Here is an 11,969-nt window from a genome sequence, read left to right as displayed (position 1 = left end):
CGCTGATTCGCTATCCGATTCTGTTGCGATGTCCACCTCCTCGTTTGACAGGACGGCAGCAGCGCGTCTTCCACCTCCTCAATATCAGAAGTCTCGAATTCTCAGTCGGCTTCATCGTCGTTGTTGCTCAGTAGTTCAGATATGTCCATTGCTAGAAGAGTGCAAAATAACGATTGACAGTGAGAGAAGTGAAAATTGGTGGCAACCTTGGGGCCACAAACTATTATGTCTTAAGCAGTAATGCTACGGAGATGTGTTGATACGGGTCCGGTGAGGACCTGTTAGTCCTTGTGAGCTGTAGACCTAAACCCCGCTGGGAGAGTTTTTACCAATCAGTAATGCTTGTGTATCCAGTTACAGGTCTGCTGCGGACATGTAACAGCGCACAATGGTGTCGGTAGTGAAAGGGTTAAATATATGTCTCAGACGTCGCTTTCGCGCCACTCACCAGCCCAAGGATGCGGAGGGGCCGAAAATAAATTGCCGCAATTATTGCAATAATGTGTTACCAATTTTTTACTGGAAGCTTTTCTGGGATGGATACCAATTATCAGTTCTCACTATTAATACATAAATAGTTTATTGTCGAATCCCTCCATTCCTTACATGTTAGTACACTTGGCTCCAATTTTCGTATCTAATAATCTATTTCTTGTGATGAGAATGCTCAATAATCTATTGTTACTTGCCAGTTACCATAACTAAAAAAAAATCTGCTTTGATAAGTAAAAGACAAAATGCAATAATCGGACGTCGTTTTGACATGAACTCTCATCGATTGCATTTCCGATATTAGCACACAGGGTTCCTCAAAATATTATTTATATGGATTCTTTGTCTAATGAAAATAGATACCTGCATGGTAGCTCAGAAATTTGAATATAATTAACTTGTGAATATCTTCTTCAAAACGTGATAGTGTTACTAAATTGATGGCTTCGGGGAGAACTCGAGCGCTGGGAAGGCAACAGAGGAGCGTTAGGCATGGCTGATCTTGCGAGAGTTACTAGTTTGAGGTGTGTGCGTGCAAAGTGAGTTTGCGTCGGTGGCTTCGGTTTGCAGACAGCTCAGAGCCAGCGAAATTCCGGTGGCTGCCCAGCGAGGACAATAAATTTCGTGAAGGAATGCACAAAATCCATAAGTAAATTTCAAATTGTGCCTGCCCATAAAGTAGGCTATTTTCTTAAGTCAAGAAAAATATTTTAGTAAAAATATTTTTGAGGATCGTCCAACAGAAAATGCTCGTTGGTGCGAATATTTGAGGGCGAGCATCCGAGGCTGCTTTCAGCAACATACCCAGCGAGTCAAGCGTGTTGTTTGCTGTCCAATTCATAATATTTGAAGGAAGGTATCACGAAGTACGGTAAATAGGAAATGGAGTGCGACTGTGTGGCAGACTTAGGTCATGTAGGTGTTGACACCGTCACTGAGGTACACTGGCAGCTGGATGAGATCCACCGCCTTACCATTTGCAAGCACATGACAGTCATAATTGTCGATGGCACGCATTACGACGGCAATGTGGGGGGGGCAGGGATTTTGGTCCGACAACTGAGAGCAGTGGCCAAACAATAGCAACGACGACCTACTGTAGTGCCGGCAAACCACAACCGGTACTCCAATCCATTGGCCTATTCTCGTGTGAGCTAACATAGTTACCGAGACAAGCGGAAAGCCACAGCCGACCACCGAGCCTGCAGGGCAAGTGGCGATGATATCCTGGCTTCGAAAATTCCGGACTTCTTGTCCTCCCCCATAATTGTCGGTGGTGAAAATTATATCTCGCATCTTGTGTATTTCAATAAGAGCGATGGCCATTGACAAGTTGTCAGTCCGACACCACTGGAGAAGCGCCATTCCGTGAGAGGGCGACGTTTTGGCAAAGCGACCAGCTGCGAGAGCCACATCCTGAAATCGTGAATTCTGAGAGCGAACGCGCATGTAATGTTGTTCGTGTACTTGTAACAACAGCTCTGGAGATGGCGCTGCACAGCACTGTTGTATTCTTCTTGAAGCGCCTATCGGGTCGGCTTTCCTCGAACCAAGACGACTCATATCCGATGCACAGTATCGGTACTTATTTTACTGCATTTGCCAAATTCCGAGATTTTCCCAAGTGACGAGCACATCTCGCCGAGATGATCTCGGTAGCGCGAAGAAAGGAAAGGTTTATAGGTTTGACGAGGTGACTTCGAGCCCGAAGTTCGGACTCTGATGCGTCCGAACTTCTTAAAAATGAAGTACTCGCATCATGAAAAAGAGAAGAGTATTGCTACAAGCCGATGGCAGTCGGTGTAACGTTATTAATAGGCGCCATCGTTCTGATCCTACCGGTAAACTGCAGGATCAGAGTTTGGAGAATCAGTTCGTGGCCTCTGGCACAGAATTTGGGGAAGCAGCAATGAAAGCAAACAGCGTTCGCCTAACGTACTGTACATGTACATTTAGTAAATGTTTGCGAGTCAATTTCTACGGCGATTGACATGCTTTAAATAATTTTCACACTGGACTTTAGCAAGGTTGTTGGAGTGACAGTCTGGCTGGCATCAGCACTGGTCCGTGCAACCCCTCTGGCCCGATCATGCTGTAACATAGGTCGAAATCACGCTTCTTTAGTTTAATTTAGTGCTGAACACGGAATAGGCTTTATTGCAGTGTGTGAAAAGAGACACAGTCCAAGAATCGAGTGGCGCTGTCGACGACGGGGATCGCCACATACTGAAAGCAACATATTTTTTGCTACGTGGGACCAGCTCTGGCAACTCGATTTGCTCTTTTTCATTTCCGGACACTCCGCTCCGTGCCAATCGCGAATTGCCCTGGTCACCTCACGAGCACTCTCATTTGGTGCCTGTTGCCACGCCTTACCAACTCAAGTGGGGCAACAGTCGGAGAGTGATGTTCCGACAAATTTCATTCTTGTCAATAGTCATGCCTGTTATGGCTCTTGCAGGCGGCGACACCTTCTTCACAGGCGACGGCACGTCGTACACGCTCGGACAGGTATCCGCCGGCAATTGCAACTTCATGTACGACCCCGGCGTCGGTGGCAACTACGCCGCACTGAACAACGAGCAGTGGGAATCGACCCACAACTGTGGCCGATGTGCCGAGGTCTCCTGTGACGACCCCAGATGCAGCGACACGACCAGCACACAGATCGTCTACATCGTCGACAGGTGTCCGGAATGCAAGCAAGGTGACCTGGATCTGTCCCCGACCGTGTTCAAAGCACTCACCGGCAGTGACCCGTCCCGCTACACCATCAAATGGAAGTTCGTCGATTGTCCCGTAAGTGGCAACGTCCAATACTGCACCAAAAGTGGCAGTAGCAGCTCGTGGCTAGCCATTCAGCCCGCAAATTTTGCCAATGGTGTGGCCAGCATGAAAATTGCCAACCAGGATGTGACGATGGTGGACTCGTGCTTTTATTACCTTCTGAACGGCGGATCGAACGTCGACATGTCGGCGGTGAGCGTTGAGCTCACCTCCGTCTCGGGTGAGACCATCACTCAGACGCTGTCGCTGATAGCCGACAACTGCACGGAGGGCACGTCCAACTTCGGCGCTAGCACGACGCAACAGAGCTCGACACCTACCAGCCAGACCGCCCCGACACCTACGACTGCCGCTCCTACACCCACACCATCGACTGCTGCTCCAACGCCGACACCTACGACTGCACCACCGGCAACTCCGGCACCGGCACCTACGACTGTAACGCCGACCACTACGACCGCGACACCCACGTCGTACACTTTCGCCAGCAGCAGTGCGTCTCAGTCCCAGACTCAGACGCAGCAGACGTCGTACACTTTCACTAGCAACAGTGCGTCTCAGTCTCAGACTCAGCAGAGCGAGGTGAGCAACTACTTTAACACGTTGACAAATAACTCGGCCTCCACGACCTACAAGGCCGGAAAGGTGACGGCAGCCGACGACTCAGGCAGCGGCGTGTCTATTCTACAGTCCAGTGAGGCCGGCGTCGAAAAGACGCCCAGCACCCAGCAACAGGACGACACTGACGACACAAAGCAGACTGCCGGTTCCGACACCAAGCAGGCAAACACCAAGTCTGCGGCGGACTCGTCAGGCACGAGTCCAGTTGTTGTGGCACTCATCGTGCTGGCAGTTGTCGGCGGTATCGCCCTGGCCGCCATCGCATACGTCGTTAAGAAGAAAAAACTGGACGACAAGCGAATCGACCGCGATGAAGCCATGATTCGATCCTTCGACACGTTCAGCTCTCCGATCGAAATTAACGCGACCAACATTGCCAAGATTTAGACAAAAGTTTTGCAAATAACGTTATTTTCAGCTCACGTCGACCAGTAGCGTATAATTACACGTTCAGTCCGTTATTTTCTCCTTTTGTCAGTGGTCATACACTGCTTCCTCTTGAGCATAGTACAGTAGTAGAATGCACAGGTTGGTGGCGCGTGCGAAGCCTTATGTTATTTGTTGCGGTGATTCACTTGATCTCTCGTTATCTTTAGAAGCTCAAAAACGCGATCGCGGGCTCGAGGATTCCGTGAAGAGTCTTGTTCGCCACGTCAGTGCGCTCTCTGACACTTTTGCACCCGATTGAATTCAGCAGCATTTCGTTCTCCAGTGGAGAATCTCCACTGCAACGCAAAGGTCGGACCATAAAAAACCGAAGTGAAAAGCTGAAGATGGCTGCGCTTGATTTCAGAACGCGGCCAATGCTCACGATCCTGTATCTAATGCGATCCTGTTGTCCGCAAGAGAATGTGAAGCTAGAGTACGACAAAACTGGAATCGACCATCTCGTCCTGTTACGGTTAAACGAGTGGCAATACTGAAGTGAAAATGGCGAGTTTGGCAAACTTTGGGTTAGTACAATTATTGGGGTGGAAAATTCCTAGCTATGGCGGTCTAAAATTTAGTTTTAATGTAGACTGGTGCTTGGTTTCTGTTGTAGTTTTGCTGCACCCTTCGGTCCAGTTATCCAGGTGACCGCAGTTTCGCCAATAGGACAGACACAGAAAACGATGGAGCGCATAGTGTCTCCTTGTCGCTATTTGCAGCAACCGTCAGCATTGTGGGGATCACTGACATGTAGTCGAGATGACGAGGTCACCGACCTGTCGTGGTGCCGATTAGAGCTCCAATGTGGCAAGGAAGTACACTTGAAACGACACACGGAGTGGGTACAGCCTGAAACACCTCGTCTAATTCTTGAAAACCGATCGGTATTCGCTCGATCTCCTCATTTTCAATTTCGACGTTAACCACAGCGACCACGACGACTTCAAGAGCGCTAAGCCAATATGTATTCTTTTCAGCAGGCTTTCCTCGCCGTCGCAGTAGCGTTCGGTTCTACGCGTGCCTTCACTGGAGAAGGAACAACGTACGGACTCACTGACCCGTCCGGCGGTAATTGCAACTTTATGGACTACCCGCAAGCTGCGGTGTCAAATTTTGTGGCAATCAACAAAGTGCAATGGGACGACTCAATGAGTTGCGGTCGCTGTGCCCAGGTGACGTGTACCGATCCTCAATGCTCCGGTCGGTCGCAGGAGTCAGCGATCGTGTACGTCGTTGACCAGTGTCCTGGTTGCAATGACGGCGACCTCGATCTCTCTCCGACGGTATTCGAAGCGATCACTGGCATGACGCCCTCGAAAGTAGAGATCTCGTGGGAATTTGTGACCTGCCCTACGTCCGGGAACATCAAATACTGTCTTAAGGAGGGTAGCAATGCGTTCTGGGCTGCGATTCAACCGACACATACGATCGTAGGGGTGGATTCCGTCACAATCGATGGCAAGCCGACGTCCATGGTGGCGTCATCCTTTTACTTCCTCCTGGACGGCATTAGTACCGTGAAATCGGATCTGTCCCACCTGAAAATCACGCTGACTAGCGTATCAGGTGAGACGATTGAGGACGTCCTGTCCTTCACCGATGGAAACTGTGTCGAAGGGACGTCGCAATTCACTCAAGGTGAAAGTGCAAGTGTCGGTGTTTCAACGCTGTCAGAACCGACAACGGAGGCGTCGACGGAATCTCCAACCGATGCCCCACCTACAACCCCGACGAGTACGCCAACCAGCGCTCCGACCGAGACCCCAATTATTGCCCCAACGACGGAATCGTCAACGACGAACCCTCCAACGATCGAAGTTCCGACAACCGAACCGCCAACGGAAGCTCCGACAAGCGCACCAACGACGGAACCGCCAAGGACGAATCTTTTTACTGAGTCTGTCACTGAGCCCCCAGTGACTAGTGTACCAACGACAGATACTCCAACGAATACTCCGACTGAAGCTCCAACTCGTGTGTCAACAATGGAGCCGCCAAGGACAAGTTTTCCAACGAGCGTCCCAAGTGGAACTCCGACCAAGACTGCGACTAGTGCGTCGAAGACTACTCCACCAATAACGCATGAAGCTGCAACTAATACTTTCAAAACAGTCACAAATCCCTCGACTGAAGCTCCAGCAAAGACCGAAGCACCTACCACGGCAGCAACGGAGACAAGTTCCCCTTTGACTGCAACAAATGCTCCGACGAGCAACGTGGATACTGTACCTCCGACGACATCACCGTCTTCTGACAATGTCAAGTCCGGTAAATTGGTCACGAACCGATCCAGTGACGCGGGTACAGGACCAACCATCGTCGTGAGCGTTCTGGCCGTGCTTGGATGTCTCTTCATCATCGTTATTTCCGTCATGTACTTCGTTATTAAGAAGAAAAAGCAGCTGGACGAACAATTAGAGCAGGAGAAGCACGATGAAGGTCGTCAATCGGCCGAAAGTGACTACCACACAAACGTCGCCATCGACGAGCAGATGCCCTTCTCGTTCACTACAGCTACCACACCACAGCCTCCCAACTGTTCAAGTATCTAATTGGCTGGGTATCCTTGTACATGTAGCAAGTATTTTAATGCAAGCTATTTAAGTAGCTCGAATTAATAGATACATGTAGATGCATCAATTTTCTTAGCTCGGAAACACTGAAAAAGTCTTCAGTGGTGCCACCTCGCTCTCAGGTCCACCTGAGTCAGCTGTCATGTTGTTGCCAGACAGGACATCATCGTCGTGCTGAAACTCACGTTTAAGTGGCAGTTGTGCGCCACATCATTTTAGCAATCTTGTTATTTGTAAAGTATTTTGAAGTAGCGCTAATTACTGCTCGTCAAGTGTCGGCTATTTCTGAAGCTGAGACGTGACGCATCATCGAAAGCGCGACGCGGCAGAGTTTTAAACGCGTTAACGCATCAAGCGGCCCAACGAGTTGGTTCATGTTCATGTTGTCGGGTAACGATCCGAACGAGGAACGCACGCCAGCAACTTTTATTGTCTCACATACCACAGCCTCGCGGCGCCGTCGACCTACGCCAGATGCATGAATCCCACACTTCAGCGATACGCTTACTTTCCGGAGACCTTGGCCTTGGTATTTAATAACTCGGCGTTAAACCGTGGTGTTGCGTGACAGGCAAGTCGCGCGATGCATCGACCATAAACTGAGCCATTTCCGCCGGCGCCACCACTCGTCTCGAGATAAATCCCACGTCCGACGCACGCACGCCACTTGACCGGCTAGAGACAGTGTCCATTGTCGATGGTTTCCACGGATTCGCGAGATAAAAGCCTTCACCATGGATCCAATGGCAGCTAGCACAGCTGGTAAACTGTAGGTGGCTCCGGTGCTGCTGGCCGCGACCACACGCTTCTCATCAAGTCGCGCACTACCTCATTTCACCTTTTTCCATCTCACTACACAAGTGGGTTATGTCTCGACGAAGCAACATGACGTCAACCTACATGGCGCCTAATGTATTTCTAGCCGCGACGGTATCGGCTTCTACAGCCTATGAAGGGTACGGCACAGTCTACACGCTTAGTACGCCGTCCAGCGGCAATTGCAACTTCATGAGCTGGCCGGACGCTGCCGTCACCAAATACGCTGCACTCAACGCCGAACAATGGGAAGAGACCATGAACTGCGGTCGATGTGCCGAGGTCTCGTGCACCGACGCGTCGTGTTCGGGTCAGTCCGAGGTCGTGTACATCATGGACCAGTGTCCGGGTTGTGCGTACGGCGATCTGGATCTGTCTCCGGACGTGTTCGAGAGCATCACGGGCCAATCGTACACGAAGCTGAGCATCGAGTGGAAGTTTGTGGATTGTCCGATCTCGAACAACGTACAGTACTGTTTGAAGACGGGTAGCAGTAAGTTCTGGGTGGCGGTGCAACCTACGAACTGTGCGTCCGGTGTGAAAAGCCTGTCGATCAATGGCCAAGAGACTTCGGTGATCGACTCAGCCTACTACTTCCTGATCGATGGAAGCGGGGAGAGTGTGGCAGATCTAAGCTCCATAAGCATTTCGATGACTGGTGTGAACGGTGAGGTACTGGAGGAGACACTGTCTTTGACCGCCGACGAATGCACCGAAGGAAGGAAGCAGTTCGGCACCAGTGACGTATCTCAATCGACAACTTTCGCTGATACTTCTTCACCCTCAACGTATAGCTCCACAACGCCCCCCACGTTATCTCCGACTACTGCGCCGGCTCCAGCACCGACAGCCACCCCGACGCCCACTCCGACGGCCACGTTAAACGCAAAGAGGTACCCGGTTACGTCGAGCAGTGAAAGTTCGGGTTATACTCCCAGTAGTTCTTCATCGAATTCTGCTGACGACGAAGACGTGGGTTACTTTTACCCCAAAATTGGACAAACGTCGGGATCGAACTATGGCCACGAGACGGTGACAGTACCAGATACCGTGCAGTCTCCCACTTCTCCAAAACCTGATGACCCCATTCAGTCAAATGTCCAAAGCTCCGGAGGGTCCCACTCGACACCTTTGATGATTGGAATGATCGTCCTGGTGTGTGTTGCAGTGATAATTACTGTTGCTTTGGCACTGTACGTACGTCGTCGCAAGAGGCAGATCGACTCATACAAGCGTCGTGAGGAACAGGGTACAGCCATGTCCGACGACGACGTGTCGCCTCAGGCGTCGGACGCGTCGGTCTACGACATCGTACACAGCCCAACGATTCACTTTTCCTCGGTGGAGTCAAAGGGGAGCAGAGTATAAGTAGTATTGTTAAGGTCAAGTACGGATAGTTAAAAAAAAGTTAGTTGTTGGGTAGTCTAGCACTCGTAGTTATAAGCTAGAGACACCAAAATTTAAGGATGATGGTAGCACGTTTCGCGAAAAGATTTCTTTTGACTCGCCTCAGCAAATAACTAAGCGAACGTCTCCACTGATTTAACTTAACACCTTGAACTTGCAAAAACGAGTATCGCTTGAAGTGACTCGCTCCGTGCCAATGGCGTGCGTGCAGCGTTATCACTTGTCGTGCAAGTGACGCAGTAAAAGAACCCACTAAGTCTTGACCACTTGGCAGGGCACTGCAACGCTTAACGAAGACGGTAGACTGAACCTGACGTGCAATTTGCGCGGCGCGAGCACGCAAGTCGCAAAGCTGCAGCCTCGAATGATTTCTAGCCAGAAATGCATCAGACCGTGCGTCGATTGACACGCTTCGCGTCCGTACACTCACCGCCACCCATCCGACGAGTCCCACCGACTCGAGTCCCACTCCACTGACGTGGCGGGAGTACAGAAACGTCTCCGATTCTGAAGGAGACCAAGCAGAACAAGTCCCTTCTTGCGCAACTCGCCACTTGCAACAGCTGCAACCGTTTGCTGGAAAATGGAACGCGCTCGGCAGGGGCAGCCATGATGCATGACAGCCGAACGACCGCACGCGTGCTTGCATGTACCATCATTTTCACGCCGCTTTCCACCACGTCAGTGCACTCTTCCGTACGTACGTCTCAGCCTAAAAGATCTTTCCATCTACACTGTTAAGTGCGGCACCGATCACTCTCAATTTTGCTGTGAAGCTCACATTTATTGGCTCACCATTGACAAAATGACATCGCAGCAAGTTGTCAGTGTGTTGCTACTGGTTATTCCGTGCCTTGTGTCGGCATCAACCACGTACGAAGGGTATGGCACAGTCTACACGCTTGGTACGCCGTCCAGCGGCAATTGCAACTTCATGAGCTGGCCGGACGCTGCCGTCACCAAGTACGCTGCACTCAACGCCGAGCAATGGGAAGAGACCATGAACTGCGGCCGATGCGCCGAGGTCTCATGCACCGACGCGTCGTGTTCGGGTCAGTCCGAGATCGTGTACATCATGGACCAGTGTCCGGGTTGTGCGTACGGCGATCTGGATCTGTCTCCGGACGTGTTCGAGAGCATCACGGGCCAATCGTACACGAAGCTGAGCATCGAGTGGAAGTTTGTGGATTGTCCGATCTCGAACAACGTACAGTACTGTTTGAAGACGGGTAGTAGTGGGTTCTGGGTGGCAGTGCAACCTACGAACTGTGCGTCCGGTGTGAAGAGTCTGTCGATCAATGGCCAAGAGACTTCGGTGATCGACTCAGCCTACTACTTCCTGATCGATGGAAGCGGGGAGAGTGTGGCAGATTTAAGCTCCATAAGCATTTCGATGACTGGTGTGAACGGTGAAATGCTGGAGGAGACACTGTCCTTGACAGCCGACGAGTGTACAGAAGGTAGTTCGCAGTTCTCCTCTAGTGGTGACACCTCTCAAACGACGATCTCTTCGACCAAAACACCCCCTACGTCAGCACCAACAACTACCTTGACGCCAACCTATGTCGTCCCTTCTTTAGCTCCAATCACTGAAGCCCCCACTTCTGCCCCACCAGCGACAGCCCCAGTGACGGAGGCACCAACAACGACACCGGTAACAGCCGCCCCACCAACCGAAGCTCCGATGACGCATTTAACCACAACTCCACCAACGACAGCACCGCTAACAGAAGCGCCTACAGCTCCGGTCACAGACGCCCCCACTACGGCACCACCAACCACGGCTCCTGTGACGGAAGTGCCAACGACAGCACCGGCGACGACAGCCCCGTCGACGGAAGCCCCCACCTTGACCCCCTCCACGCCCACCACGACCACCCCACAGTTAATCACTGATACCCCAACAGCTACGGTGACTCCGACGCTTAGTTCGATTACAAACCAGACCGTTCAGTCGTCCTCGTCCACGTCGGACTCGTCAAGTGTTGTAGTGACGTCGGCGACGGTGTCGTCGACCAATTCGACTTCGAGCGACACTATCGGCGACTCTGCGAGCGCGTCGGTCTCTAGTGAACGATCGAGCGCTTCCACGACTCAAATTGCATCGTCAACGCCGGTACCGACGCCCGATTCGACGCCTTCAGCTACGGAAGCTTCCGTTCAGGAAGAAGCGAGTAGTAGTAGCGGTCTTCACTCGACCGCAGCCATTGGCGGTCTCATTGCTGCTGTCTGTGTGGCTTTAGGACCGGTTGTTGGCGTGGCAGTGGTCGTCCACAAGAAGCGCAAACTGCTTGAAGAAAGCAAAAACATGGACAATCGGGTGTCAGCCGTGTCTTATGCCAGTATCCGCACACCAAGAGCTGAGGTCCCTGTAATGCACTCCGCCGTGTAAATAAACATTCAAATAAGGTTAACATGTAAAATTCCTTGAGCGAAGCAAAAAAGTATTTGTAATAAAAACACTTTTTTTTCATAAGGTTTACGATGTCTTTGAGAATGACGTGCCCATCGCATTGCCAAAGATGACATCTTCAAGGTCACCAATCGCTCTTATCCAATTGAAGGTAAGCTTTCGCAATTGCCCCCACCAATCGATGCTCCTACATGTAAAGAATAAAGGAAACAGGGAAAAACGCACCCATATTTGGCTGGCATATGGCTTGCGTACTTGTCATCTGCCGCTGACGTTGGTACATTAGAATCAAGGTTTTGTATGAAGATTTTAGCATGTTTTCAAGATGGCAGGGTTAAGAGCATTCGTCAGCCATGCAGCTGCTTGCAGTAAGGAGAAAACCATGGACGCCATGATTAATAAGCTATCATTTGTGTTTTCACTCCATAAAC

At 50.9% G+C, this 11,969-nt stretch overlaps 3 protein-coding genes across 3 annotated transcripts; all 3 read left to right on the top strand.

Moving 5' to 3' along the window:
* Positions 1–2,808: 2,808 nt before the first annotated feature.
* Positions 2,809–4,287, top strand: PITG_07523 (uncharacterized protein; the record flags this gene model as incomplete). Its single annotated transcript, XM_002904469.1, has 2 exons — positions 2,809–3,554; positions 3,831–4,287. 2 exons carry the CDS (start codon positions 2,899–2,901, stop codon positions 4,285–4,287), a joined length of 1,113 nt encoding a protein of 370 aa, XP_002904515.1.
* A 3,515-nt stretch (positions 4,288–7,802) lies between these two features.
* On the top strand, positions 7,803–9,209 carry PITG_07522 (uncharacterized protein; the record flags this gene model as incomplete). Its single annotated transcript, XM_002904468.1, has 1 exon — positions 7,803–9,209. The coding sequence occupies one exon, from the start codon at positions 7,803–7,805 to the stop codon at positions 9,084–9,086; it is 1,284 nt and encodes a 427-aa protein (XP_002904514.1).
* A 686-nt stretch (positions 9,210–9,895) lies between these two features.
* PITG_07521 (uncharacterized protein) lies at positions 9,896–11,517 on the top strand (the record flags this gene model as incomplete). Its single annotated transcript, XM_002904467.1, has 4 exons — positions 9,896–10,609; positions 10,762–10,779; positions 10,880–10,955; positions 11,208–11,517. 4 exons carry the CDS (start codon positions 10,060–10,062, stop codon positions 11,515–11,517), a joined length of 954 nt encoding a protein of 317 aa, XP_002904513.1.
* Between the last annotated feature and the right edge of the window lie 452 nt (positions 11,518–11,969).

The sequence above is a fragment of the Phytophthora infestans genome, genomic scaffold, assembly GCF_000142945.1.
Source record: "Phytophthora infestans T30-4 supercont1.11 genomic scaffold, whole genome shotgun sequence".
NCBI classification, from domain to species: Eukaryota; Oomycota; class Peronosporomycetes; order Peronosporales; family Peronosporaceae; genus Phytophthora; species Phytophthora infestans.
Note: the sequence above shows the minus strand (reverse complement) of the source record. Positions and strands in the feature narration are given on the sequence as shown.